This window comes from Molossus molossus, unplaced genomic scaffold, assembly GCF_014108415.1.
Source record: "Molossus molossus isolate mMolMol1 unplaced genomic scaffold, mMolMol1.p scaffold_m16_p_27, whole genome shotgun sequence".
In the NCBI taxonomy this organism is placed as follows: domain Eukaryota; kingdom Metazoa; phylum Chordata; class Mammalia; order Chiroptera; family Molossidae; genus Molossus; species Molossus molossus.
The window spans coordinates 2584998-2611497 of record NW_023425363.1 but is presented as its reverse complement, the minus strand read 5'-3'; the positions used below and the strand labels follow the sequence as shown (position 1 = coordinate 2611497).

The window sequence follows — 26500 nt, the reverse complement described above, 5'->3', positions numbered from 1 at the left end:
GTCCTCCAGAAGATTTTTAATATATTTTGGTGCATTGGGTGCATATATGTTTATCAAGGTTATATCTTATTGTTGGATAGATCCTTTCCATATTATGTAGTGGCCTTCTTTGTCTCTATTTATGCCCTTCATTTTGAAATCTATTTTATCAGATATGAGTATTGCTACCCCAGCTCGTTTTCCTTTTCGTTTGCTTGGAAGATTTTTTTCCATCCCTTCACTTTTAATCTATGTGAGTCTTTTGTTGTAAGGTGGGTCTCTTGTAATCAACATATGGATTAGTCATGCTTTCTTATCCAGTCAGCTACTCTGTGTCTTTTTATTGGAGCATTCAATCCATTTACATTTAAGGTGATTATTGATATGTACTTATTTATTGCCATTTTTTGTTTAGTGTGGTTCTATTTTTCTTCCTGTTTTTTCTACTAATTACAGCAGTCCTTTTAACATTTTTGCAGTGCTGGTTTGGTGCTAATGTATTCCTATAGACTGTTTTTGTCTGGGAAGCTCTTTATTTGACTTTCTATTTTGAATGATAGCCTTTCTGGGTAGAGTAGTTTTGGATTCAGATCCTTGTTTTTCATAACCTTGATTACCTCAAGCCATTCCCTTCTGGCCTGTAGTGTTTCTTGTGAGAAGTCAGCTGAGAGCCTCTTGGGGTTTCCTTTGTAGGTAACCTGTTGCTTATCTCTTGCTGCTTTTAGGATTCTCTCTTTGTCTTTAATTTTTGGCATTTTAATTACTATGTGTCTTTGTGTGGACCTGTTTGGGTTCTTCTTACTTGGGGCCCTCTGTGCTTCTTGAACTTGAATGCCTTCTTTCTTCATCAAATTAGGGAAGTTTCCTGTCACTGTTTCTTCAAATATATTCTCTAACCCTTGCTCATTTTCTTCTTCTTTGGGTACTTCTATGATGCAAATATTATTATGTTTCCAGTTGTCCCACAGTTCTCTTATGCTGTCTTCCTGTTTTTTAATTGTTTTTTTTTTTTTCTTTTGTTTTTCTGGTTGTTTGATTTTTTTCTACACTGTCTTCTAATTCACTGATCTGGTCCTCAGCTTTCTCTACTTTGCTGTTTACAGCTTCCCATATGTTCTTTATTTCTGCTATGTCATTCTTCATTTCTTCTTGGTGGTTTTTAATTTTCAGTTGGTTGATTTTTAACATTTCTATGTCTTTAGTCATGGTGTTGATGTTCTTACTCATGCTGTTGAGCTTCCTCAAGATCATGGCTCTGAATTCTAGCTCTGTCAGCCTGCTTGACTGCTTCTCATTTATCTCATCTTCCGTAGAGGTCTCTTGTTCTTTCATTTGCATTTGTTTTTTTGTCTCACCATTTTGGCTATTACAGTGGGCTTTGGAGCCTGCCAAATTTTCCCTGTGGGTATTAGTGTTCTCCTATTTGTGGCTCCCTCTCCTGGGTTTGGATGAGCGTGGGAGGACCCACGTTAAGCACCACTGTCAAGTCTTACTTTCCTGGACAGAGTTGCAAGCCCAGGAATGGTTCAGTTATCCCCTAGCTTTTTGCCTAGAGGCTATTAATCCCGGTTACTTGAAGAGCCTTGGAATCTCATTTGAATGAAAAACTCCCTCAGGTGCTCAGCTAAGGATTTCCCAAGGGTGGGTCAGTTGCTGGTTGATAATGATCTTCAGTTTGCATTTATTTGGCCCATCTCGGTGGGGTTGAATCTCCGAGGGAGGGGCCTCCGCCTCTTCCCAGAGCCCTGGGAAGGAGTAAGATGGCTATCCTGGGTGGCTGCAACTCAACAAAAACTCTGAGCGCCCTCCAAATCCCAAGTGTCCCCACACAGTTTCAGTCCAGTCCGCCCTCCCTCTGCCGGAGCCCAAGGTGAGTGGCTGTGGCTATTTTAGGGTCTGTCCTTGCTCCACGCTGTGGAGCCGCTTGGGAATGTAACCCCAAGGGCGCTGCTCACAGCCAAGGCCGCTGCTGTCCGTGGGCTCCCAGCCCCCCTCTTGCGCCTCTGCAGTCCTACCAGGATTGAGTCAATGTCCCTGGTTATGTGGTACTCACAAGCTGCCCCTCTGTTGCTTCTTCCCGAGGACCTGCCCCTATTTTAGTTGTAACTCCAGCTTGGTTCTGGGAGACAGTCTGTGCAGCTTCCATTCACTCCACCGCCATTTTTGATGTTCTGTCTTTCATTTTAAACAGTGCTGCAGTGAATAATCTTGTATATAAGTCATTTTGCATAAGTGTGAGTCTGTAATTGAATTTTTGAAGTGGAATTTTGGGGTCATCTCATGGCTCTGTATTTCCTAGAAATAATCAATTTTGACTTATTTTTTTATGTATGGGTAAAGATAGAATGGTGGAGGGGAATTTTCTACACTTATTCAACTGGTCATTTTAGAAAGTTTTCTCCTGCTTTTCTTTTGTCACATGGCCTCACTGAGAATCAAAAGCATTCTGGTATATCTTGTAAAAGTTTGCCTTTACATTTATTAGTCAAAACAAATGTGCATGGATGGATGGGAGTTTTGCACACTTGGAAACATAATGCTGTTAAGACAGCACATTTGTGGGAACTTAAGAAAAGCAGATTTGTCATGTATATGCATATGTTGTACATTTTAATATTGTGCTTTCCTCCTGTGGTTATATATTGATGTTACGTTACAGAATCATTGTTGTTAAGCATCTCAGTAATGATGGGGTTGAGTTAAAATTGCATGTATTTCAAACACTGAAGATTTTATGCAAATCTATTACATTCCAAACCCAGGAGTGATTTGATTCCTAAATAATATACCACTAATTTTACAATTTCTGTTGTAGTCCAATGTGAAAAAAGCTAGTGTTAAAATTCTGAAAAATTTTGATGAAGCAATAATTGTGGATGCTGCCAGTCTGGATCCAGAATCTTTATATCAACGGACATATGCAGGGTAAGCATGGCACATATCTAGAATTTTATCAAATATAGTAAATTTCGCACATTTTTGTACATTAATCCATTTTTATCTATTATTGCATGTCCAGAACTTTTACATACAGTGTGCAGTAGAACATGGTGAAGAGTGTAGGCTCAGGAATGACTTCCCAGGTTTTAATCTTGCCTCAGCCACTCACTGGCAGGCTGCTTCACCTCTTTGTGTCTCAGTTTCTCATCTATAAAATGAGGATAATATTACTATTTCATTGGGTTGTTGAGGGGATTAAATGAGATAACAGAAAAGCCTTTAAAACATGGCCTGGTAACTAGTAAGCACTCCACAAATATTACCATCATTATTTCATTGCCATATACGAGATTGATGGTGTCATGTTTGTATAGTAGGGCTATTCCATATTTTATTTGATTTATATGTTAGTGATTTCAAAGTTCCTGTCTTAAAAGCAAAAATAAAAGTAAAGTACAGCCCTGGATGGTTTTGCTCAGCGGTTAGAATATCAGCCCACCTACCAAAGGGTTGCGGGTTCAATTCCTGGTCAAGGGCATGCACCTGGGTTGCAGGTTCAATCCTCAGCCCCAGTCGGGGCATGCAGGAGGCAACTAATTTATGTGACTCTCTCACATCAATGTCTCTCTCCTTCCCTCCCTTCCACTGTCTCAAAAAAAAAAAAAAAAAATCAATGGAAAAATATCATCAGGTGAGGAGTAACCAAAAAGTAAAATACAAAGATGCCGATATCATTTATATGGACTATAAAACTAATGCTTGGAAAATTGAATTAAATTATTCTTTCGTATTTACGAAGTAAGTTGGTTGGTTGTTGTATCCTATTACAAAAAGACAGTGATTCATAGGATATACCACTTACTAAACTTTACCACAGATCAAATCATAAAATCACTTCCTCTTCCCTAAAGATAGTTGATTAACACACAGACCTGTGTAAAGGCATGATTATTCCACCCGACTCCAGTCCCAGCAGTGCCATATAAAAGGAATTTCACCATGTTTAATTGCTTTTATCTGAAAGTAACAGGACAGTTGGGAGGCCAAGGAGTCTGAAAGTACCTGGAAATAGATGAACAGTGGTTTGACTGCATTGTTTTTCGAAAGCACACTTCAGCTATGTCAGTGTTATAGTAATCTGTATTTCTTCTTTTAGGAAATGGTGGACAATAAGCCTAAATGAGTTAATTTCCAAAGATGGTATTTTTTCTTAAGGAATGGTTGGTTCATTTATTTTAAACCTTGCTTAAGAAAGTATCAATTGCAAGAAGTTTTACTGCTGTATGTGTTTTTGTGTTTAAATTATAATAATTTTTTTGTTTTGTGAATTGCATTTTTAATTTTTTTCCCATCACCATTTATCCCCTCTATGCCCTCTTCCACCTCTACCTGTTGACCCCCACAACCACTAGTGTTGTCCATGAGTTCTCTCTCTTTCTTTTTCCTAATTTATAAAATGGGTCAGAAGTAGAGATGATTTCTCTCCATCTTTAACGCTAGTTTCCAGTGTTTGTTTTAATTTTATGATTTTAGCATCTTCCTGAAATGTTTCTCAAGGCAAACAGATTTGTATCAGTTGGTATAGTGAACCTATATATGAAGTGATGACTATTAGGAAGCATATCTCTAAAATAAGATCCACTTTGCCTGAAAGGAGATAACATATAGACATTATTAAATTTGTTTTTCTTCTAACTAACTTTTAATTACAAATATGTTTATCTCATAAAAAATGGAATGTATTGATAAGACTAATGTCCTCTTCGATCACACACCAATGCCTATTTTCTCTTCTTCCTGTTCATTGCTATGTTATGGTGTATCTTTTTTGTTTGCTTATTTTTATATACCTGATATTACACTGTATTCTGTATTTTGTGCTTTCATTTTGGTGAGTTTTATAGATTTTTCTGTTAGCCTATATAAATTTCCCTCATTTTAACACTGCTGTAGTTTCTATATATAATATTAATTATAGCTTATAACTGTGACAAAATGTGTTCTGCCACCTTTTGGTCATTTCGATATTGAGTAAGTTGTTTTCAGTTTTTCACTGTTACACATACCCAGTTTAGCAAAGCACTTCCTTTTATATACTTCCTTGTACCAAGAAGCAGATTTGAAACTTTAATAGATCTTACTAATTTACCTTTAAAAGTAATTAATAAAGATACTAATTTTTGCCCTGGCCTGTTTGGCTCTGCAGTTAGAGCATCGGCCCGCGGACCACAGAGTCTCGGGTTCAATCCCGGTCAAGGGCACACACCTTGGTTGCGGTTAGATCCCTGGTCCTGGTCGAGGTCGTGCAGGAGGCAACCAGTCGATGTGTCTCTCTCACATCGTGTCTGTCTCTCTCTCTCTCTCTTTCTTCCTCTCTCTCTCTCCCTCCCTCCCTTCCTTCCTTCCTCCCTCCTTTTCTCCCTCCCTCCCTCTCTATCCGAAAATCAATGGAAAAATATCCTTGGGTGAAGATTAAAAAAAAATACTAATTTTCCCCACATCTTTGTCGGTGCTAAATAATATCAAACTTTTCATTTTTGTAGCAGTCCTGGATTATTGCTCATAAGATGGAGCTTCCTTTGGCATGTTTGGTTGTTGAGGTTTTTCTTTTGTGAACTGACTCATCTCCTTTTCAGTTTTCTGTTGGGTGTTTTTTTTTTATCCTCACCCGAGGACATTTTTCGATATTTTGTTCAGATAGAGTGGGAGGGAGGGAGGGAGGGAGGGAGGGAGGGAGGGAGGGAGAGAGAGAGAGAGAGAGAGAGAGAGAGAGAGAGAGAGAGAGAGAAACATCGATGTGAAAGGGACACATCGAGTGGTCGCCACCCACACGACCCAACCAGGGCCGGGGACAAAGTGCAACCGAGGTATGTGCCCTTAGCGGGAACCAAACCCTGGTCTCTCCAGACCGCAGGCCAACACTCTAACCGCTGAGCCAAACCGGCCAGGGCTGTTGGGTGATTTCTTAATGGCTTGTTGGAATTCTGTATGTTTATGGATATTATTGGTTAGTAATAATCTGCTAAAACTAAGACCTTTTACTGTATGTTCTTTGCCTTTTAACTTTGCTTTAAATTAATACAGCTTTATAGCATATAATTTAATGTTATATGTTACTCTAGTTTTGTAATACATTTTATCCTACCTTTTTGTCTCTTTTACAAATGAGCTTGGCTATTCTTGTGCCTTTTCTCTTCTGTTTGAATTTTAGAAGTGTGAGTTAATTGTCATGTTTCAAAAACCTTAGGGGGATTTTTAAATGGAATTGTATTAATTAAAAATTATTTTGCTTTCTCTGGGGGATTGTTCCATTTAAAATAAGCCTTACTGCCCTGGCCAGTTTGACTCAGTGGTTAGAGCATTGGCCCGCGGTCCAGAGAGACCCGGGTTTGGTTTTCGCTAAGGGCACATACCTCGGTTGCGGTTCGTCCCCGGCCTGGTTGGGGTTGTGTGGGAGGCAGCAACTCGATGTGTTCCTTTTATGTCAGTGTTTCTCTCTCTGTCTCTCTCTTTCTCTCTCTCTCCCTCCCACTCTGAGCAAGAATGGAAAAATGTCCTTGGGTGAGGATTAAAATAAAATAAAATAAAGTAAGCCTTACTTTGAATAACATGGGATAGCCATAAATTGTATTTCTAGCTTTCTAGACTTAGGTGAGATACTTAAACATTGATTTTATTTCTTCTTAATTTAAAATTGATTATTAGAAATTATATTCTTTTCATACGTAGGAAGATGACATTTGGAAGAGTCAGTGACGTGGGGCAATTCATCCGAGAATCTGAGCCTGAACCTGATGTAAAGAAATCAAAAGGTGTGTGCTGTTTTTATACTTCATAGTAAGCCTTTACTCACATTAGTCATTGACTGTAATTGAAGGATCATTAAGATTTAAACTGTTTTATGAAATAATTGCCATATATTTCACCTTGTATTTATAGTCAAAGTTAGTACAAGGACTTCGTATAATCACATCTCTGTATAGTCTTTCTCTCTGAATCAAAAGTTATTGAACTTGCCTGGCTGATTTAGTTCAGCAGTTAGAGTGTCTGCTCGCAGACCAAAGGATCTTGGGTTCAGGAGCACATACCTGGGTTGCAGGTTTGATCCCCACTCTGGTTGGGGTTGTGTGGGAGTCAACCAAGCAATGTGTTTCTCTCACATCGATGTTTCTTTCTCGCGCCCCCCCACCTTCTACTCTCTCTCAAAAATAAATCAATGGAAAATATCCTCAGATGAAGACTAACAAAAAAAATTTATTGAACTTGCCTGGCCAGTGTGACTAAGTGGTTGTGAGCATCAATTCATGCAAGAGGTTGCAGGCTCCATCCCCAGTGTGGGGATGGGGCGGGGGGGTGCGTGAAGGAGGCAGCCAATCGATGTTGATGTTTCTCTCTCATCAATGTTTCGATCTCTCTCCCCCTCTCCCTCTCTTTTTAAAATCAATTTTAATAAAACATATTTTAGCTCTGGCCAGTTTGGCTCAGCGGTTAGAGTGTCAGCCCGTGGACCAGAGAGTCCTGGGTTCGGTTTTTGCTAAGGGCACGTACCATGGTTGCGGTTTGTCCCTGGTCCCGATTGGGGTTATGCAGGTGGCAACCAGTCAATGTGTCTCTCTCACATCGATGTTTCTCTCTCTCTTCCTCTCTCCCTCCTGCTCTATCTGAAGATAAATGCAAAAATGTCAGGTGAGGATAAAAAAAAAAAAAAAAAAATTTTTTTAATTATTGAACTTGCTTTACCATTCAGAAGGCACATCTATATGAAAAAAATACTCATCACCTTTTTATTTAATGACGAAATATCCAGTCCAGATTGGACCTGAGGTTTATCTTGAGATCTTTTATCTCCTTAAATTTCCTCTAAATTGCTGAAAATTACTATGAAATATTTGTGGAAAATATTAATAAGTGAAATTCAAATCCTTTGTTTAATCAGCAGGAGAGTACTTGATCAATTCCAATAGTAAACACAGAAATCCTTGATGAATGCATTTTTTTGTGACTAATTTTGGCTTCCAAACAATTGGTTTACACCAGAAGATTTTGGAAATCCATGTGGATTATTCAGATGATATCAATAAAGTTTTCATTGTGAATGGACTGGCTGTGTTGTTTTGAGTAAAAGATACAAACTTTTATAAGAAGAAAACGCTCCATTTTGATATATGTTTAAAATTATGAGCTATGCCCTGGCCGGTTTGGCTCAGCGGTTAGAGCATTGACCTGCGGTCCAGAGAGACCCAGGTTCGGTTCCCGCTAAGGTCACGGACCTAGGTTGCAGTTTGTCCCTGGCACTGGTTGGGTCGTGCGGGTGGCAACCACTCGATGTGTCTCTTTCACGTCGATGTTTCTTTCTCTCTCTCTCTCCCTCTCTCCCTCCCTCCCTCCCTCCCTCCCTCCCACTCTATCTGAATAAAAATGGAAAAATGTCCTCAGGTGAGGATAAAAAAAAATTATGAGCTATTATTAATTTCCTATTGAATTTAATAGGACTGCATTCCTTTTATTATTATTTTTTTTTTTTTTTTTTTGCATTTATCTTCAGATAGAGTGGGAGGGAGAGAGGGGAGAAGAGAGAGAGAAACATCGATATAAGAGAGACATATCTTATTTTTTAATGCAACTGTTGTTTGGCTAATGACTCATACCACTTTGGTTGATGAACAGTCTCCTTTTGGATTAGATATACATTGACAGAATATGCAAAAAATACAATTATTAAAGTAATTTATACCAAAAAATGGGCCTGTTACCTATTTGGCCTTATTACTTTACCCAAATCATTTTTTTCCTGTTTTGCTAGAGAAATCTGAGCTATGCAGTTGGGAAAAATATAAAGTCTGAAGGAATATATACAGTTAATTCAGTAAATAATTTTTGAGTGCCTCTGTGTACTTATATGCTCAGGGCAGGTCAGAAGATACAAATCTTGCCATTAAGAAACTTATAGTCGCCCTGGCCGGTTTTCTCAGTGGTTAGAGCGTCGGCCTGCGGTCCAGAGAGACCCAGGTTCGGTTCCCGCTAAGGGCATGTATCTCGGTTGCAGTTTGTCCCCGGCCCTGGTTGGTCATGCGGGTGGCAGCCACTCGATGTGTCCCTTTCACATCGATGTTTCTCTGTCTCTCTCTCTCTCTCCCTCTCCCCCCCCCCTCCATCCCTCCCTCCCTCCCTCTCCTTCCCACTATCTGAACAAAAAATGTTCTCAGGTGAGGATAAAAGAAAAAAGAAATTTACAGTCTTGTAGTGTCTTTGACTGAGTGAAAAGGGTGAATACTCGGAAGAGGTCACTGGTGGCCTTGGAGCAGAGGAAGAGCTAGACAACCTCTGAGAGGTCTTGGCCAGGAAGTACTCTACATAATAGAGTAGCTTCTGTCCCTGGAGATAATGGAGTCTCCAATATTCATAGTGTCTCAGATGCTTGGTGGTTGTTTTTTTTAAGCTGGTCTTATTTCTCTGACAGCTCATAAAGAAGCGTTACTGCTCCAGAGCATTAGTGTTGGGTGTTTGCAGTCTGTTTAGTTTGTTTTATATGAATTAGATATTATAAGTAGTTAAAGATAAGAAAATTCTCCCTAAACCAAAATCTCTGCTCATTCTGTTCATTCATTCATTCACTCTAAAATATGAGTGCCTTTTACATGCATCTACCATTCTAGGTATTGGAAAGAAAATACAATAAATTCTTGCCCTCAAGGAGCTTACATTACAGTGGGGGACACAGGAAATAGATAAAGAAATACAGTATATATGCAGGTATTTATATACTTATACATAAACGTATGCAAGCAGAGCAAGTGAAGACTAGTGGGGAGTGCTATTTTAGCAGTGGTTGTCAGGAAAGGTCTCACTGAGGAAGTAGTGTTTTAAATAGAGACTCTAGCAAAATGGGCCAGTGAGCCTTGGCAGTGGTTGGAGGAAGAGTGTTCTTGGCAGAAGGAACTAGAAGAAAGGTCCTGAAGTGTAAGAGTTCAGAATGATCAAGGAAGAACCCACCTGTGCCACTGAGGAGAAGTGAGGGAAGTGATGTGACAGAGGCAAGTTAGGTCGGGAGGGTTACTACAACCCATGGTAGGGACCTGAAAGTGGAGGGCACACATTGCCAGTTGGAGTGGGAAAGTAACATGGTGTGATTTATGTTTCAGAGGGGTGGCTCTCACAGACCTCTGGAAAAGAACAGAGGGGCTTAAGAGGAGTAGCAGGGCAGCAATATTCTTGCCATGATCCACATAAGGGGTGGTGGTGGTGGATTAGGTAGTGAATAATGGTTGTATCTGGTTATACCTGAAGGTAGAGGCAACAGCATGGTGTCCCCAGCAGCAAGCCCATCCAGCAGGTTACGTGCATTACTGATGAGAGACATGCCTCTGTGAAGTAATCAGTTGTCGTTTCTGCAATTGATTTAATACGTGTGCATATCCTGTGCTTGCTTAGTTGTTCAGATGTCTCTTCAAGTCATGTATTTTTTGGCATGTAAATAATGTAATATAGGAGCCTGCAGGTTCAGTTCATTCACTCAGAAGGCACTTAAGTGATTTCTGTGTGCTAGACACTGTGCTAGATGCCATGGAGACATATAAGAGGATGTAGTCTTAGTTTATTTCAATCTACCTTACTCCCATTTTTATGACCCTGACTTGCTCAGCCTATCATGCTAGTTATCTTGTAAAATGCCCAGCCTGCCCTGGCCAGTGCTGCTCAGTGGTTAGAGCATCAGCCTGTGCATGAGAGGTCGCAGGTTCGATCGCCAGCCCTGGGCAGGGTGTGTGTAGAAGGCAGTCAGTTAGTGTGTGTCTCTCACATTAATGTTCCCCTCTCTCTCTCTCTCTCTCTCTCTCTCTCTCACCCTCTTTCTGTCCCCCCTCCCTCCCTCCCTTCCACTCTCTCTAAAACGCAATGAAAATAATATCCTCAGGTGAAGATTAAATAAATAAATAAATAAATAAATAAATAAATAAATAAATAAGAAATGTCAACCTTCTGGATTTTTCTGGTTGTATTATTTAGTTTATTCCTTCCTCCCCTGTATTTCTTATAATCTCGTAGTTGTACCTAAAGTCTTCATGATTTGAGTTACACATTTTGGTTAGAGTACATCTAGATGATGTTGTGTATGGTATATTTAAAAAGATACACATGTCGAGCCATGCACCGGGAGGTCACTGGTTCGATTCCCGGTCAGGGCACATGCCCAGGTTGTGGACCTGATCCCCAGTGCGGGGCGTGCAGGAGGCGGCCAATCGATGTTCATTCTCATTGATGTTTCTATCTCTCTCTCCTTCTCCTTCCTCTCTCTCTAAAATCAATAAAAATATATTTAAAAAAATAAAAGGATACACATAAAGGCTAACATGAGAAGAGGGAGGTACTTTTACTTTTCATTATATCTTTTCCCTTTACTTTTGTTGTTGTTAATCCTCACCCAAGGATATTTTTTCCATTGATTTTTTTTTTTTTTTTATCCTCACCAAAGACATTCTTCCATTTTTTGTTCAGATAGAGTGGGAGGGAGAGAGAGAAACATTGATGTGAAAGGGACACATCGAGTGGCTGCCTCCTGCACGACCCATCCAGGGCCGGGACAAACTGCAACTGAGGTACGTGCCCTTAGTGGGAACCTAACCCAGGTCTCTCTGGACTGCAGGCCGACGCTCTAACCGCTGAGCCAAACCAGCCAGGGCTCCATTGATATTTTGAGAGAGTGTGAGGGAGGGAAGGAGGAGAAGGAGAGAGAAACATCAGTGTGAGGGAGACACCTGGATTGATTGCCTCCCACACGCAGGGATGGAACCCTTTGCGGGGGAGCTGATGACCTGTTGGTGTGTGGGCAGACACTCCAACCACTGTTCTGCTTAATCACCCACCCATCTTCCCCTGTGGCTTCCTCTCACCTCTGCTGTAACCTGTCAGTGTCCCCAGTCTCCCTTTAACCACTCCTTTCACATACTAAGCTCGTCTGTAACTCTCTGAAGTCCCTTCTCATTTAGTGCCTTTGCCGTTGCTGTTGTCCGGCCAGGACAGTCCTGCCGTGGCTTTCACAGCTGCTGTCTCCTCTCATCCGCAGTGTTCTCCCTTCAGAGAGGACCCCCCGTCCAGATGATCTAAAATCATTCAGAACACTAACATGCCACTTCTTCATTTTCTCATTCACTGGCTGAAATTATTTTTTATAAGAAAGTTTATTTAGGAAGTCACAGAGTAGAAGAGGTGAGTCATAGAAGAAATGAGCCCAGGAAACAAGTTACAGAGGCAAAAGAAGGGCCCTTGGAGCTCAGGAGAGAGAAGGGTGAGGGAGACGCGCCTTGGGGAGGAGAGGAGGGCAGGGGGTGCCGGGCCAGCTCCCGGCAGGGAGCGCCGCTGGGTCTCCGGTTGATCTATTTGCGCACTTGTTTTATAGTCTGTTTCTCTTTCATGACTGGAATATCACCTTTCTGAGAGGGAGAACTTTGTCTATCTTACTTGGCATGATATTCTCTGATTCAACAATTTTGCTTTGCACCTGATAGGCACTCACTACATATTTGCTGATTGGATTAATTAATCTGGAAGACTTTCGGTGGAAATTTTGTGGGTGATAAGATTATGGGTCATATCTATTTTATTTAAGAAAAATTATTTTTAAAACTATCATAGATACTAAGTTTTCTTATCCAGATTACTTTAATGTTCTGAGGATACTCATAAAGCCCCACTCCCCCTTCTCATACCCAGAACAGTAGAGATCTTAGCCCAGACTCATGCACATCTTAGATGATACATCTGTGGATACTACCTCCTTATTCCACAAGTGAAGTGGAGAGTGAGAGAAGCTGAGACTTATCAGGAGTCACATGGCAGATCGAGAGCAGCCCCGGGCTTCGGTTCGGGACGCCATTTGGAGCGCAGTTTGCAGTTGGGCCCCACTCTCCCTCCCTGTCCGCCGCCGCGGGCTGCTGCAGAGAGGGTCACCGTTCACCAGTTTGGGTTCAGTTCGGGATCTGAAACCCTGGAGACAGAACACGAGGAAAGGGTTGAGTTTGAGAAGGGTGTATTCAGAAGTTTCTGAGAGTGTGAGAACTTTGCTTGTGGGGCAAGCAAGGTAATTTTATTTTATTTATTCATTTTGTTAATCCTCACTAGAGAATATTTTTCCATTGACTTTTTAGATAAAGTGGAAGAGAGGGAGGTCGGGGTGAGGGGGAGAGAGAGACACACACACATCGATTGGTTGCCTCCTACATGACCCCAGCCGGGACTGGGGAGCAAACCAGCAACTCTAACTGCCAAACTGGCCAGGACAAGCAAGGTAATGGCAGTATGAGAGCATGCCGAGAAGGAATTGTGGAGGATGTGTGAGCACGTGGTCCCCGCAGTGGTGGGAGGTGAAGCTGTCCTACATCGTGCAAGCCCTGGTGCGTATTGAGGGACCTGATTCCTGTCATCTAGGCGCCAGGGACTGCTGCGCAGAATACTGACTAGATGCATTTTTCTGGCAGTTGTATAGGAATGAATTGGAGTTGAGGAGAGACTGATGTTAGAGAAACCAGTCAGTAGGATTAAATAGTAATGTAGATAGAAGAAAAGGAGGATTTGAAGGTAGGTAGTGATAGCAAGAATGAGAAAGAAGGTTTGGGTTATAAGACTTCTAGGGGGCATTTAAGCAACTGCATCCAAGGTAGAATGTGGTGACATTTCATATGGAGAGTAAATGAGGAAGGTAGGTTGAGTTCTATTTTGTTATTGTTTTTTCTCAATTTTTAACCATGCTACATTCATTGTAAAGTGTATTAGAAAAATAAAATGAGCATAACACCCTGGCCAGTTTGGCTCAGCGGTTAGAGCATCGGCCTGCGGTCCGGAGAGACCCGGGTTCGGTTCCCGCTAAGGGCATGTACCTCGGTTGCAGTTTGTCCCCGGCCCTGGTTGGTCGTGCGGGTGGCAGCCACTCGATGTGTCCCTTTCACGTCGATGTTTCTCTCTCCCTCTCTCTTCCTCTCTCCCTCCCACTCTATCTGTGCAAAAAATGGAAAAATGTCCTCGGGTGAGGATAAAAAAAAAAAAATGAGCATAACAAAACTCTGACTTCAGGGATATTGTTGCTTAGACTAAGTAAAAAGTGATTTTGATATTGAACAAACAGTATTACAGAGATAAAATGGATATGACAAAACAATTTTTTTTGAAGGGGGGGGAATGTTTTGGAAACAGTGGCTGAAAAGACACAGTTCCAGTTTTTCTACATGGCACACAGGGTGCCCACCTCTCCGGCCTCATTTCTTGCCACCTTGTGCCTAGCGTTTTTATGCTTTAGCAACAAACAGCAAATACCAGTGGTTTCCCACTCCCCAAACTGCCTTGCCTTCCTAGGCCTGACCTTTTCTTCCTCCTTCCCCTCCACTCTGAATTATCCTTTAGAGCTTTCAGGCAGACGAGACCCCGTGCTTCTGCCGAGTCTGCGCTTACCGCAGTATGTGGGAGAGACGTCTTTTTTGTTTGTTTTTAATGTATCTTTATTGTTGAATAGATTGAGTTTTTAAATATGGGTTCTCTGGATGAAAAAAAATATGTTAATTTTCAGTAGAGGATTAAATTGATTTATGAGGTAGAGGTTAAAAAAATGTAGGTGGGAGACAGATGAGGTCCATTTAGAACATGTTAAGTTTGGGGTGCTTTTAGGACAAATTGTTGGTATAGGTTTGACACCCAAGGATGAGTTTTTTAGTTATTTGCATTTGGAATGAAATTAAAGTCACAGGAGGGGATGAGATGCCCCACCGAGAATGTGTTGAAAGAGAAAAGAAGGCTGGGGATGGGATCCTGGAGAAGCCCCACATTAGGGAGGGAACAGCCCTGCTGGTTTTGCCCACAGACTAAAGGGTCAAGGGTGTATGCCTGGGTTGCAGGTTCGATCTCCAGCCCCGGTTGGGGTCATGCAGGAGGCAACCAATCGATGTGTCTCTCTCACATTAATGTTTCGCTCTCTCTTTCTCTCCCTCCCTCCCTTCCACTGTATCTAAAAATCAATAGAAGAATATTCTCAGGTGAGGATTAACAAAAAAAGAGACACCTCTGCTCTTACCCAGATAATTTATATAGTGTGATAATTTATATAGTGCGTAGCAGCAAAATCTTGAAGCCCTTTTGTGTAGTAGTTGCTCTGGAAGGTTTGGATACATAACCAAGTAGATTGATATCTCCTGAGGTGTTCCTAGATTCTTACCCAAAATTAAATCCAGGTCTTGGTTTTGTTTTTGCTCTTTTAGTTTTCTGCAAATCTAACACTAGATGATAATTTATTTTATCAAGTAAAAGAAAAATCCAGTACTCTGAAACAGCTTTTCAGAGGTTTTTCAAAACATGATGTTTGCACATTAAATACTCTATATAGAGATAACATAATCAGTTTCTATTGATAGCAGTATTCCTTAATGTTTTACAGAAGATTGTACCAAAAAAAAGAATGTGCATGTCTGGAAGTAATTTGTAAGTAAGAGCATTTTTAATGTATTATTCGTCATGAAATCTACATTCAACTTTGGCTTTGTTTACTAGGATCCATGTTCTCACAAGCTATGAAGAAATGGGTGCAAGGAAATACTGATGAGGTAAATTCTACTTTTAGTGTAAAGAGATTCCTGTTTGTAAGTAGCACCTTGTCTGACTAAGGTTTTGAGATTTCTTTCTTTAGTTCCCATGTCGAAGCAGCATGGCACACCCAGGGTGTAACAGGAAAGGGTGGTCCCTTCTTAACATCGAACGATTGCCTGGTGGAGGCCATGTAGGGATCTTCAGTCCAGAGATTCTGGCCACTGAAAAATGTCATGTATCCAGTTTCCATCAACCAGCAGGTGTCAGTAATCAGTGTAGACACAAAAGCTCAAAAGTCTCCTTCTGCAGTGTCGTTTTTACTTTCAGAAGTGGAGGCTTCCTTTTTGAATAGTGGAGAACACTGAGAGATGGGAGTAGAAAAAGAAAAATGTTTTGTTTTGACCATCTAACATGAAAGTTGTGTGATGTTGGGTAGGTACCCAGTAGCTGACTTTGGAAGACAATGATTAGCAGGTTAATATATCATAGCCAGAGGGTGGCCCAGGTTCTTCATACATGGCAGTGTGCTTCTTATCTGCATAAGGAGAAATGACATGCATGTACAGTTGTGTTTAGAGCATTGAAATGTATGTCTTGATTCTTCTCATAAATAGCTTATCAACAGCTTCAATTACTTCTTTTAGGCCCAAGAAGAGCTAGCTTGGAAGATTGCTAAAATGATAGTTAGTGATGTTATGCAGCAGGCACAATATGATCAACCATTAGAGAAGTCTACGAAGGTAAGGATGACTTTTGTTCTGATATAACTGGTTTAAAATGGAAAAGAATTAGATTCCAGATACTGTATATTACAAAAAGACAGGAGAGCTTCTGCTTCTGCCTTTGAAGGATTAACTACTATAGGAATTACCCTCTCATCATAAACACTAGAAAACTAACAAACTAAATGAAACCACCATTTCCAGATACTGGACAGCAGGCAGTAGAGGGCTGTAATCCTTACAAGAAGGATAACATTGAGGTGATCCATAGCTCACTGCTCAGAAGCAATGTTCAAAGTGCAGGTATGGGAAAACCCAACAGAGTTCATTGCCTTCCTGAACTGAGGAGTCAGAAATTGAAGTTTGGAGAGCCCAAGTCAAAGTGGCTAGAAGTCATAGAACAGGGTACCAGAAAAGGAGCTACACAGAAAGAGAGCTCCAAAGAGATTTAGAGAGGTCGCTTCAAGTCCTCGGTTGAGTACTACATGTGTTGGTTGACAATGTCCATGGTCAGGGAAAGAAGACGGAAAATTATTAGACTGAACAATTTCTAGAACATGTGGATCGGAATAATTGATGTTTCTACTGACCAGTGTGGGCAGATCTTCTAATACACAGGGCATTGGGTAGTGTCCTCAGAAACATACCTTACTACTGGAGCTACATTATTCCTAGAATAAAGTACCTTAACCAAGCTTAAAAACAGTTTTGGAAGGCTCAGACTGCTCTGTAAGTAACAACTGCATGCCAGACAGAGGCCAGCCCTCCTTAAATGAACAACAAAGTTCAGCCTTTAACAGTGTAAAAACATGCCCTGGCCAGTTTGGCTCAGCAGTTAGAGCATCAGCCTGCGGTCTAGAGAGACCCAGGTTCAGTTCCCGCTAAGGGTATGTACCTCGGTTGCAGCTTGTCCCCGGCCCTGGTTGGGCTGTGCGGTTGGCAACCACTCAATGTCTCCCTTTCACGTCGATGTTTCTCTCTCTCCCTCCTACTCTATCTGAACAAAAAGTGGAAAAATGTCCTCAGGTGAGGATTAAATAAGTAAATAAACAAACAAACAGTGTGAAAACACATCCCATCAAAAATTACCAGGCATGCCCTGGCCAGTTCAGCTCAGTGATTAGAGCATCGGAGTGCAGATGAATGAGTTGTGGACTTGACTCTGGTCAAGGGCACGTACCTTGGTTTCACTTCGATACCTGGCCCTGGTCAGGGTTATGCGAGAGGCAACCAATCAGTGTGTCTCCCTCACATTGATGTCTGTCTGTCTCTCTCTCTCTTCTTTCCTTCCCTCACTCCCTCCCACCAAAAAGAAAGAAAATATTACCAGGCATGCAAGGAAGCAGAAAAACTTGACCCATAACCAGGAGAAAACACAATCTGTAGAAAACAAATTCTAAAAAATACCAAACACAAAAGAACCCAGGAAAAAGGAAGAAAGGGAAGAAAGAATCAATGGAACAAATAGAAGACAGATAGCAAAATTGTAGATTTAAACCAAATCATATGAATAATTACATTAAGCATAAATGATTTAAGTAGTCTAGTTGAAACACAGATTGTCAGATTGGATAATAAGGCAGAACCCAATTATATACAGTTCATTCCTGAACTGTATATAGTTGGATTTGAACTGCATAGGCCCACTTGTTCATGAATTTTTTCCATTGACTACAGTTCAGTTGATGCACACAGCTCAAAAACCCGTGTTGTTCAGAAGTCATCTGCAGTTGGAAATGTGTGTATATGGAAGGCTAAGTTATATGCCAATTTTCAACTGCACAAGCCGTTGTGGCCACTAACCCCAGCATTATTCGAGGGTCAACTTGTACTTTCAGAACCCACTTTAAATTTAAAGACAGGTTAAAAATAAAAGGATGGAAAAGAGATATCATGCAGACACTATCAAAAGTAAGCTGCACCCCCCGCCAGTGTGTCTCAGTGGATTGAGCTTCGTCCCATGGGCTGAAAGGTCCCGGTTCGATTCATGGTCAGGAAGCATGCCCAGGTTGTGGGCTCAATTCCCCGTAGAGGGTGTGCAGGAGGCAGCCAATCAGTGTTTCTCTCACATCCATGTTTCTATCTCTCTCTCCCTTCCTCTCTCTCTAAAAAAAACATTAATAAAAACATATTTTTTAAAAAGTAAGCTGTAATAGCTATATTACTATAAGTCTAAGTAAACTCTAAAAAACAAGGAATATTATCATGCACAAAAAAGGACATTTTATATGATAAAAAGGTCAGTTCCTCAAGGACCTAAGTGACATTTGTACACTTGTTCACAAAGGAATTAAACAGTAAATCAGTAACAGAAAGATATGTGGAAAATCCCCAAATATTTGAAAATTATACAGCATACTTCTAATGAAACTCATTAGTCAAAATAAAAATCAAAAAGGATGTTGTAAAATATTTTTGACTAAATTAAAATGAAAATAAAATAGTATTTTGGGTATACTGTTAAAGCAGTTCTTAGATGGAAATTTATAGCATTAAATATATTAGATAAGAAGAAAGATCTCAGTCTATTTTAAGAAACTAGGAAATGAGTAAATTAAACCCATAAAAGCAGAAAGAAGGCAATGATAAAGATAAAAGTGATTATCAATTACATAGAAAACAGGCAGACAATAGAGAAAAATCAACAGCTGGTTCTTTGAAGACACCAATTAAATTGATAAACCTCTAGCCAGACTAATTGTGGGTGGGGGAGATTAGTATGAATTACCAATACCAGGATTGAAAGAGGGGACATCACTATAGATCCTACAGTTATTAAAATGATAATAGGGGGATCTTATGAACAACTTCATGCTAATAAATTCAACAGCTTGGCCAGAATGGAAAAATTTCTTAAAGATGTAAATTCCTTGAAAGCAAAAATAAAGTACACTCAAGAAGAAATAGATCCTTAATAATGCTGAATTTGAGGGGTTAATAGCCAAAATATATACGGAATTTATATAACTCAATAGCCCAAAAAGTCCAAATATTCCAATTAAAAAATTGGCAAGAATCATCTCAGTGAAAGGATCAAAATTAAACCAAGCTCTGTATATCAACTGTAATTGGGAGGAGAAAAAAAAAATTAATCCAAGCTCTGGTAATGACAGTACTTAGAGTGAAAAGCTGACTAGAAAGTTAAGGAAAGGGTGGTATTGGACCTAGATCTAAATTCAAGCGCTCCAAACTACTGAGGGTTATATGGGATGTTAATGGAACATATTTAACTCTGATTCCTAACTAATGTAAATGACAGAAGCATTTAATAACTTTCTTAAAAAGTGAAACATAAACTAGCCAGGTTTCCTTAGGAACTAAGTTCTTTATTCTTGGACTGATCATACTCTCCAGAGAAAACTCTTATCAGTCTCCTGCCTGGAGGATTAAGACCAGGCTACTGGTGTACCGGTGTTCTAGGAGCCAAGTAGGAAAGAGCTAGAGAAGTCTCAGTACACCTCCCCACCCCTTAATCTCTTTCTTTTCACTATAGCACCCTTGTCCTTGGTCATTCGTAATGTATGACCCTGAATTTTAGTCTGCTCAGAGAAGCAATCTTAAATTGTTCTGCTTGGGTTGGTTTTTGGGCAGGGGCAGTCAGTTGGCTGATCAGAATTACAAAACAATAACTGTAGAGTGTTAATTTCTAAAAACAAGGACCGTGTCTTTATGTTTGTTTCCTCTCCGGTCCTGCAAGTAAACAAGGACTCAGCCTTCAAAGCTGGTCATTTTTTTTTTGCTGGGGCATTTGAGTATTTCATATTGTGGCTCTTTCTTCAGTTAATGAATTTCCCAATTACAAACAATATTTTAATGACTATCTGTGTATGTAAGTCTTTGCCCTCTCTTATGACTATACTGTTGGGTTAAGTCCTAGAAGCAGAATTACTCTGTCAAAAAAGTACATATTTTGGCCCTGGCTGGTTTGGCTCAGCAGTTAGAACATCGGCATCGGCCTCTGGTCCAGAGAGCCCCAGGTTCAGTCCCCGCTAAGGGCACGTACCTCCATTGCAGTTTGTCCCCAGCCCTGGTTGAGTCGTGCGGGTGGCAGCCACTCCATGTGTCCCTTTCACGTTGATGTTTCTCTCTCTCTCTCCCTCCCACTCTATCTGAACAAAAAATGGAAAAAATGTTCTTGGGTGAGGATAAAAAAAAAAGTAGATATTTTGTTCTAATATCTATTGCCAAAACAGAAAGATAAAAGCAATTCTGGGTGCCAGACCTTCTTATGTAACCTTAGGGTGAGTTGTGGGACCTCTAAGCTTCCATTCACACATTTGTAAATGAAAATTATTGTAGTATTTTATCTCACATTCACTAAGTGTTGGTTCCCTTCTTCTTTATCTGTAACATGTGTCACTGGTTATAGAAATGTACCTTACATTTTTCTTTTTCTTTTTTTCCAGCTATGACTCGATACCTGAGATAAAGGAAATCTGCTTTTGAACAATAAGAGAACGTTCTTCCTTTGGTTGGATTCTTAACACAGCCAATGAAAACAAAGCACTGTATTTCTTTCAACTGTTACTCCCAACAAAGAACGGCAGACAATCCTAGACTTCCACCATAAGCAGAGTGACATGTAGACATATTTGCTGACATGATGTTCACAAGCGAAAGTCATAAGGAGACAAAGTGGTATTGTTTACATTACTAGAAAATTAGTAGTTTTTCAATGGCAATAACCATTTATGAGAGAGTTTTAGTCCACTGGAATGACAGGACCACATGCTGTGGCAGGCTGGTAAGTGTAGAGCTGGTCTCCGATGCACTTCTGCAGGGTGACCCATCCTTAGCAGCAGCATCAAGCAGGTACCAGAGGTGCTTTGCTTGGGCCTCTCCAAGCAAACGGGAGTCAGCTGCTCCGAGAGGCAGCGGCTCAGGGCGGCCGTGCGGTGCTAGCAGATTGCTTTTCTCCATCAGAACAGGGTGAAGGCTCATCGTGTGTCTGCCTTCACAGCAGCATTAGTTGGGAAGGAAGCTGGTATGTCACAGGTCAAGTATCAGTGACTTTGTCCTTCCTTTTGGTGACAGTATACAATTTTCACATTTTAATACTCCTGAGATGCAGTATACTTCAAACCAGTCTTTTCCCCCTGCTAACCAAAGGGTGAATGTCCGCACTGGAGCATTAGGACTCGCCCCTCTGGAATTCTGCTCCAGGTCGTTTAACTTTCCCTTCAAATACAAATAACGATCACTCCAGTGTTCCCCTGTGGCACCTTGAACAAAATGTTTATTCCCAGATTGTATGATTGTTTTATTTTGTTTAAGAAGGTGAGAGGGCAGGGTTGAGGGGCGGAGAAGCACTCGGTTGTGACTGCCTCCCCTTTCTTTGCTCTGAGCTGGAAAGGATGCAGTGGGTGGCCTCTTCCTTCTGTCTTCAGGACGGGAAGAGACTTCCTCGCTGCACTTCTTCCCAGTTGCTCCTGCGTCTGCACTGTGCTGCCATCAGCAGAGCTACCCCTTGGCACCACACTGCACTGGCCAGGCGACGCCAGTGCCTCCCCACCATGTGACTGCTGGAGGGGAGAGAGTGCTCGCAGGTGTGACTGCTTTTGCTCAGACTTTGCAAAAAACATATATATATATAATTATTAATCACCTCTGTCCTTGAGAGAGTCTTGAATGAATAGAGAATTTATCCCATTGCAATATGTGATTGTATAGAGAGGCACACTGTTTCATCAACAGAAGAAGCGAGAAGGCTGTGTATAGTTTTTGGTACTATGTACCACCTCTGTTATTCTTCTAGAGCTGAAGTATTCATGTACTTAAACCATATTCTATTTAATTGTGTTTGATTTTAAATATATATATATGAATTATATTTAAAATTGTGTCAACTTTCTGCTTTGGGGGCATTTATAGCTCTTCTATTAAAATTGTTGATTCTTCCAAATATTTCCGTTTGCTTTACAAAAACCCAGAAAATGAACCACAGCTGGACTTAGCCGATGTTTGGTGTGTATGGTATAGACCTGAGGTTTTATGAGGTGTATGTTCTGTGACTAACTCATTTTGTTCTTTTAACAAAATGTTTCCATCCATTTCACTTTGCTTCAATCTTTAAATAACAGAAAAGCAATATAAAGGTCATAGAATAAAGAGTGGTTTTGGGTGACTCTTGCTGCCTCTGCATGTTTCGAAATAACAATTTCTGTGAAGCTCTGGACTATTTAAAGCAGTGCTGTCAGTTAAGGTACTATTTAGCCATTTCTTTGTATACATTTTGTGCTTCTGAGCTTGAGATGTCAGTTGTTGTGGGGTTCTTCTAAGAAGAATAGCAAGTTTGAGACTCAAAGTTACTTTTTTTCTGCCTTACCTGCCATGGGACACAGAAGCAGAATGTGACCTGAAATGTGAGCCAGATTTAATATGTGATCTAAAGTAGATCCTTGTACTTATTTTTTAATTGGAATTGGATTCATCTAACCTTGATCACCCACTGTGTTCCAGGCTGTGTGCCGTGTGTCCACAAAATATGATTCCGTGGCAGGGTTTTCACAGGTGCAAGGAATGAGTTGAATATCCATCTTATTATGTTGTTGAGATCAACATAAATTGTTAGAAAAAGTGTTAGTGGGAAAGGGGTACCTTTTGTAACTTGATCTGTCTATCACTCCTGTAAGATTTGATGAAAGTAAAGAGCAAGCATGCGCCTTTCCAGCGAAGAGCAGCAGGACAGGAGGCGGCGCTTTGGAGCTTTCTACGTGGCTTGTGTCCAGTAGAGCTCTCTGAGATGTGAGTAGTTTGCTGCTGGAACTTCAACTGGTTCAAGGGCATTTGGTGGGGAAGGTCACTGAACTGTAAAACATTACATACTTTGCTGTTTCATTTAAGTACTGATAGCTAAGCTCCTGGAGTGGCCAACCTCTCTCTAATGACATTGTTAGGGGTTCCTGTCTGACTCACACTGCTCCCTCCCTCACTCTTACAGGAGTGGGGACCACGTCTGTGCACGGGCCTTTCCCTCCCCTCTCCCACATCCCAGTCCATTGCCCCAGGGTTGAATTCCTAATCTAAACAGGCCCAAGAAAATTCTTTATCTTGGGAATTTTGCAGAGGGAACGAGAGAGACCAGGCACCATCGTAAAAAGTTAGGACCCGTGAGCCAGCACTGGATGGACAGGCAGAGAAGTTTAGAAGTGGACGTACAGAGAGAAAGTGGGTCTGAGAAGCAGCTGCCTGGGTAACCCTGGGACTTGGCTGGGCTCTGGACCTAGCGACCGAGCCTTGCTGTGGACACCATTAACCACTCGGGTAGCCACAGAATGAGTTTTGGCTTTTTGAAAATCGGTCTAATGTGAGCTTTTATTTACATTTACTCAAAAGACCCTTGATTAAAATACTACCAGACTGCTCTGATTACAAATGATTAGTGTGTACTGTGTTTACCAAGTACCACAGAATCCTGGAGAATATTTCTTTAGTAAACCTTGGTCAGTTGTGTATTCTCTCAAAATGGAGTCCTAAACTAATGGAACTAAAAGACACTCCTCGTTTTTGCAGGGAGGAGTTCCTCGGGCCCAGGAAAGGGGGGGTCCTTGACCTGTTTGGAGTGGCCCCCACCAGGCCTGGGGCAGTGGGCCAGGCCTTGCCACACCCGCCACATCCAGCAGGACAGACACCATCGCCACTGTTAGAACTGTACTCAACCCCAAATAGAGGCATTTCTATTAATGAGTAACTGACACAAGTTTCAAATGGTGGAGGGAAATAATTAGAAAATTTGTAAATGCTGATCGTGTCTATGTGCTGGACAAGGGCTCTGGCCATTGGCTGGGTGAAAGTAAAGCCGAACAAAACTCTGCAAGGTTACAGCTTGAGAGAGCCACACTGACAATTACTCTGGGAGCACTGTGGGCACTTGGGGGCCTCTCTGCCCGGGCAGATTGGGGTTGGCCCAGGGTAAGAAGTATGGTACTGTGGATTGTAGACACAGATGGCCATGGAGGGCACTGGGGGGACCCGAGCCAGCAGAGGTCCAGAGGGCATTTCTGTTCAGAGGCAGAAGCCTGTCTGCTTGCCTGTCACATAGGGTGTATTTCTGCCTTCGTAATTGTATGCAGACATCTCAGTCACCAGACTGGCACAGGCAGGGCGTCAGTGCTCGTCTGGAATGAATGAGCCCCTTGCCTCAGAGCCATAGTGCGTCCACACCCCAGGCACCACCCCGGCGCCTGTCAGGGCACAGGCTGGCAGCTGGCCCTCTAGACCCAGCCCATGGTGGGTGGGCAGGGCTTAGTTCAGCTGGAAGGGAGCCAGGATTTGCCAAGAAGCAAATGCCGAGTTCCCGGTCTTGAATGTACCTGTCGGCTCACTCCTAAGTGATTCCAAGCCGGCTTTTGCCTACATCACAGTAACAGTCCCACGTGCCATACTCCTAGCTGAGGAGCACCCTGGGCCTCCGTCCGACTACAGCTCTTACCAGGGCCCGGCCTTGTGGGCTCACCAGACGCCAAGGTCTCCTGGCCGGTGGCTGAGTGAAGACCTGAGATTGGCAGAGAGCAACCGTTGTTCCTTCAAATTACAAAACTACTGGCCTAACCAGTGTTCACCTACTTGGAAGTGTCTTAATGCCTAAGTGCCAGACATTGTTGCAGAGACACAAGAAGGAGTTAAACAAACTTCTGGGCCACTTGGAGCTTCCATTCTACTGAGGAGGAGATAAAAATTGGAAGTTTCATCAAAACTGTGTGCTGGTATTTTTGAGCCAAAATGACCTCTTGAACCTGTTATTCAACACCCTTTCCTTCCAAAGTCCTACTGGAAGTCATCAGGCTTTCCTAACCCATAGGGGGATCCACAAAAAGAGGGGCCCACCCTTCCGTGACCTCTCACCTCACCCTCTTCTGAGCACCTTCCTTCCAGAGCCCCTCGAGGACCTATTTGCTCACTGCAAGAGTAGACACTCAGGTTGAGCACCTGGTGGACAGTAAGGGTCGGACACCTTGCTGTCCGAGGCTGAACAGGGTAAGGCGTAGAGGAGGCCACAGGATCAGTCTGGCCCCGGGGGGCTCTGCAGAGTTGGGAAATGTGAATTCTTCGAACTAGAAAAAAGACTAGTGTAAAGTTACTATGCATGTGATACAAAATCCTGACCTTGGTAAAAACCTAGCTAGCCATTGAAATGATTCCATGAGGTGACTGGCTCCTTCTGAGTTCTATTTTAATGGTAATAATGATAACCAGCATAACTTGAGAATATACTGTGCGTCTGTCAGACACCATCTCATTTGATCCATAGAACAATATCGTAATAGTACTTTTCCCTTGTTACAAATGAGGAGACTGAGGCTTAAGAGGTAAAGGAATTTCTCCAAGGTTTCTCAGCCAGGGACCAAATCCAGGCAGCAAGACCGCCCCCTTCCCCACTATTCTGTACTGCAGATCGTGGGCTCTTCTCATTGGCTGCTCATGCTACTCACTAAAGACTGGCATAGCAGATGCCAAAGGTTTAAGCAGAGGGGATTGTGGCTTTAAAATTAAACACATTCCCCTGTCCCTCTGGTAACCACCATATTGTTGTCTGTGTCTATGAGTATTTGTCTTGTTTTTCATTTGTTGCTGTCAGTTGTATATCTCACGTGGTTCTTGACTTTTTCTGTCTGACTTGTTTTGCTTAGCCTGATATTCTCAGGGTCCATCCATGTTGTTGCAAATGGTGTATTTCATCTTTTCTTATGGCTGAGTAATATTCCATTGTGTATATGCATCACATCTTCTTTATCCCGCCCTCTACTGAAGGACATCTTGGTTTTCTCCATGTCTTGGCCATCATGCTGCAGTGAGCATAGGCGTGCATATATCTGCATTTCCCTAATAGCAATTAAGTTGGTCATGTATGTCTTCTCGGGGAAAATGTCTGTTCAGGTCCTCTACCCATTTTTTAATTGGATTGTTTGTCTTTTTGCTGTTGAGTTGTATGAGTTCTTTATATATTTTGGTGACGAAGCTCTTGTTGGAGCTGTTTGCAAATATCTTCTCCCATTCGGTCAGTTGCCTTTTTATTTTGTGACAGTTTATTTTGCCATGCAGAAGCTTTTTAGTTTGAAATAGTCCCTTTCGTTTATTTTTGCTTTTACTTCCTTTGCCTTTGTGGTCACATTCATAAAATCCTCTCTAAGACCAAGGTCCGTAAGTTTAATACCTATGTAAAGGGTAAAGGGGGTCAAATATATGGGGATGGAAGGAGATTTGGCTTTAAGTGGTCAACATACAGTGCAGTACACAGATGATGTAGCATAGAATTGTACACTTGAAGCCTATATAATTTTATTAACCAATATCTC

General features: G+C 41.6%; 1 protein-coding gene across 5 annotated transcripts in view; it reads left to right on the top strand.

Moving 5' to 3' along the window:
* AKAP10 (A-kinase anchoring protein 10) overlaps positions 1-22733 on the top strand; it is a 112163-nt gene extending 89430 nt beyond the window's left edge. For 2 of the 5 annotated variants that reach the window (XM_036278313.1, XM_036278314.1), the window contains exons 11-15: positions 2795-2904; positions 6649-6731; positions 15448-15500; positions 16128-16223; positions 20612-21964. In XM_036278313.1, coding sequence (XP_036134206.1) covers positions 2795-2904; positions 6649-6731; positions 15448-15500; positions 16128-16223; positions 20612-20617 — 348 coding nt within the window. In that variant the 3' untranslated portion in view covers positions 20618-21964. Of the gene's footprint in view, positions 1-2794; positions 2905-6648; positions 6732-12090; positions 12158-15447; positions 15501-16127; positions 16224-20611 lie in introns of those variants that run through there. The other 3 variants (XM_036278311.1, XM_036278310.1, XM_036278312.1) reach the window with 3 other exon arrangements.
* The last annotated feature ends 3767 nt before the right edge of the window (positions 22734-26500 follow it).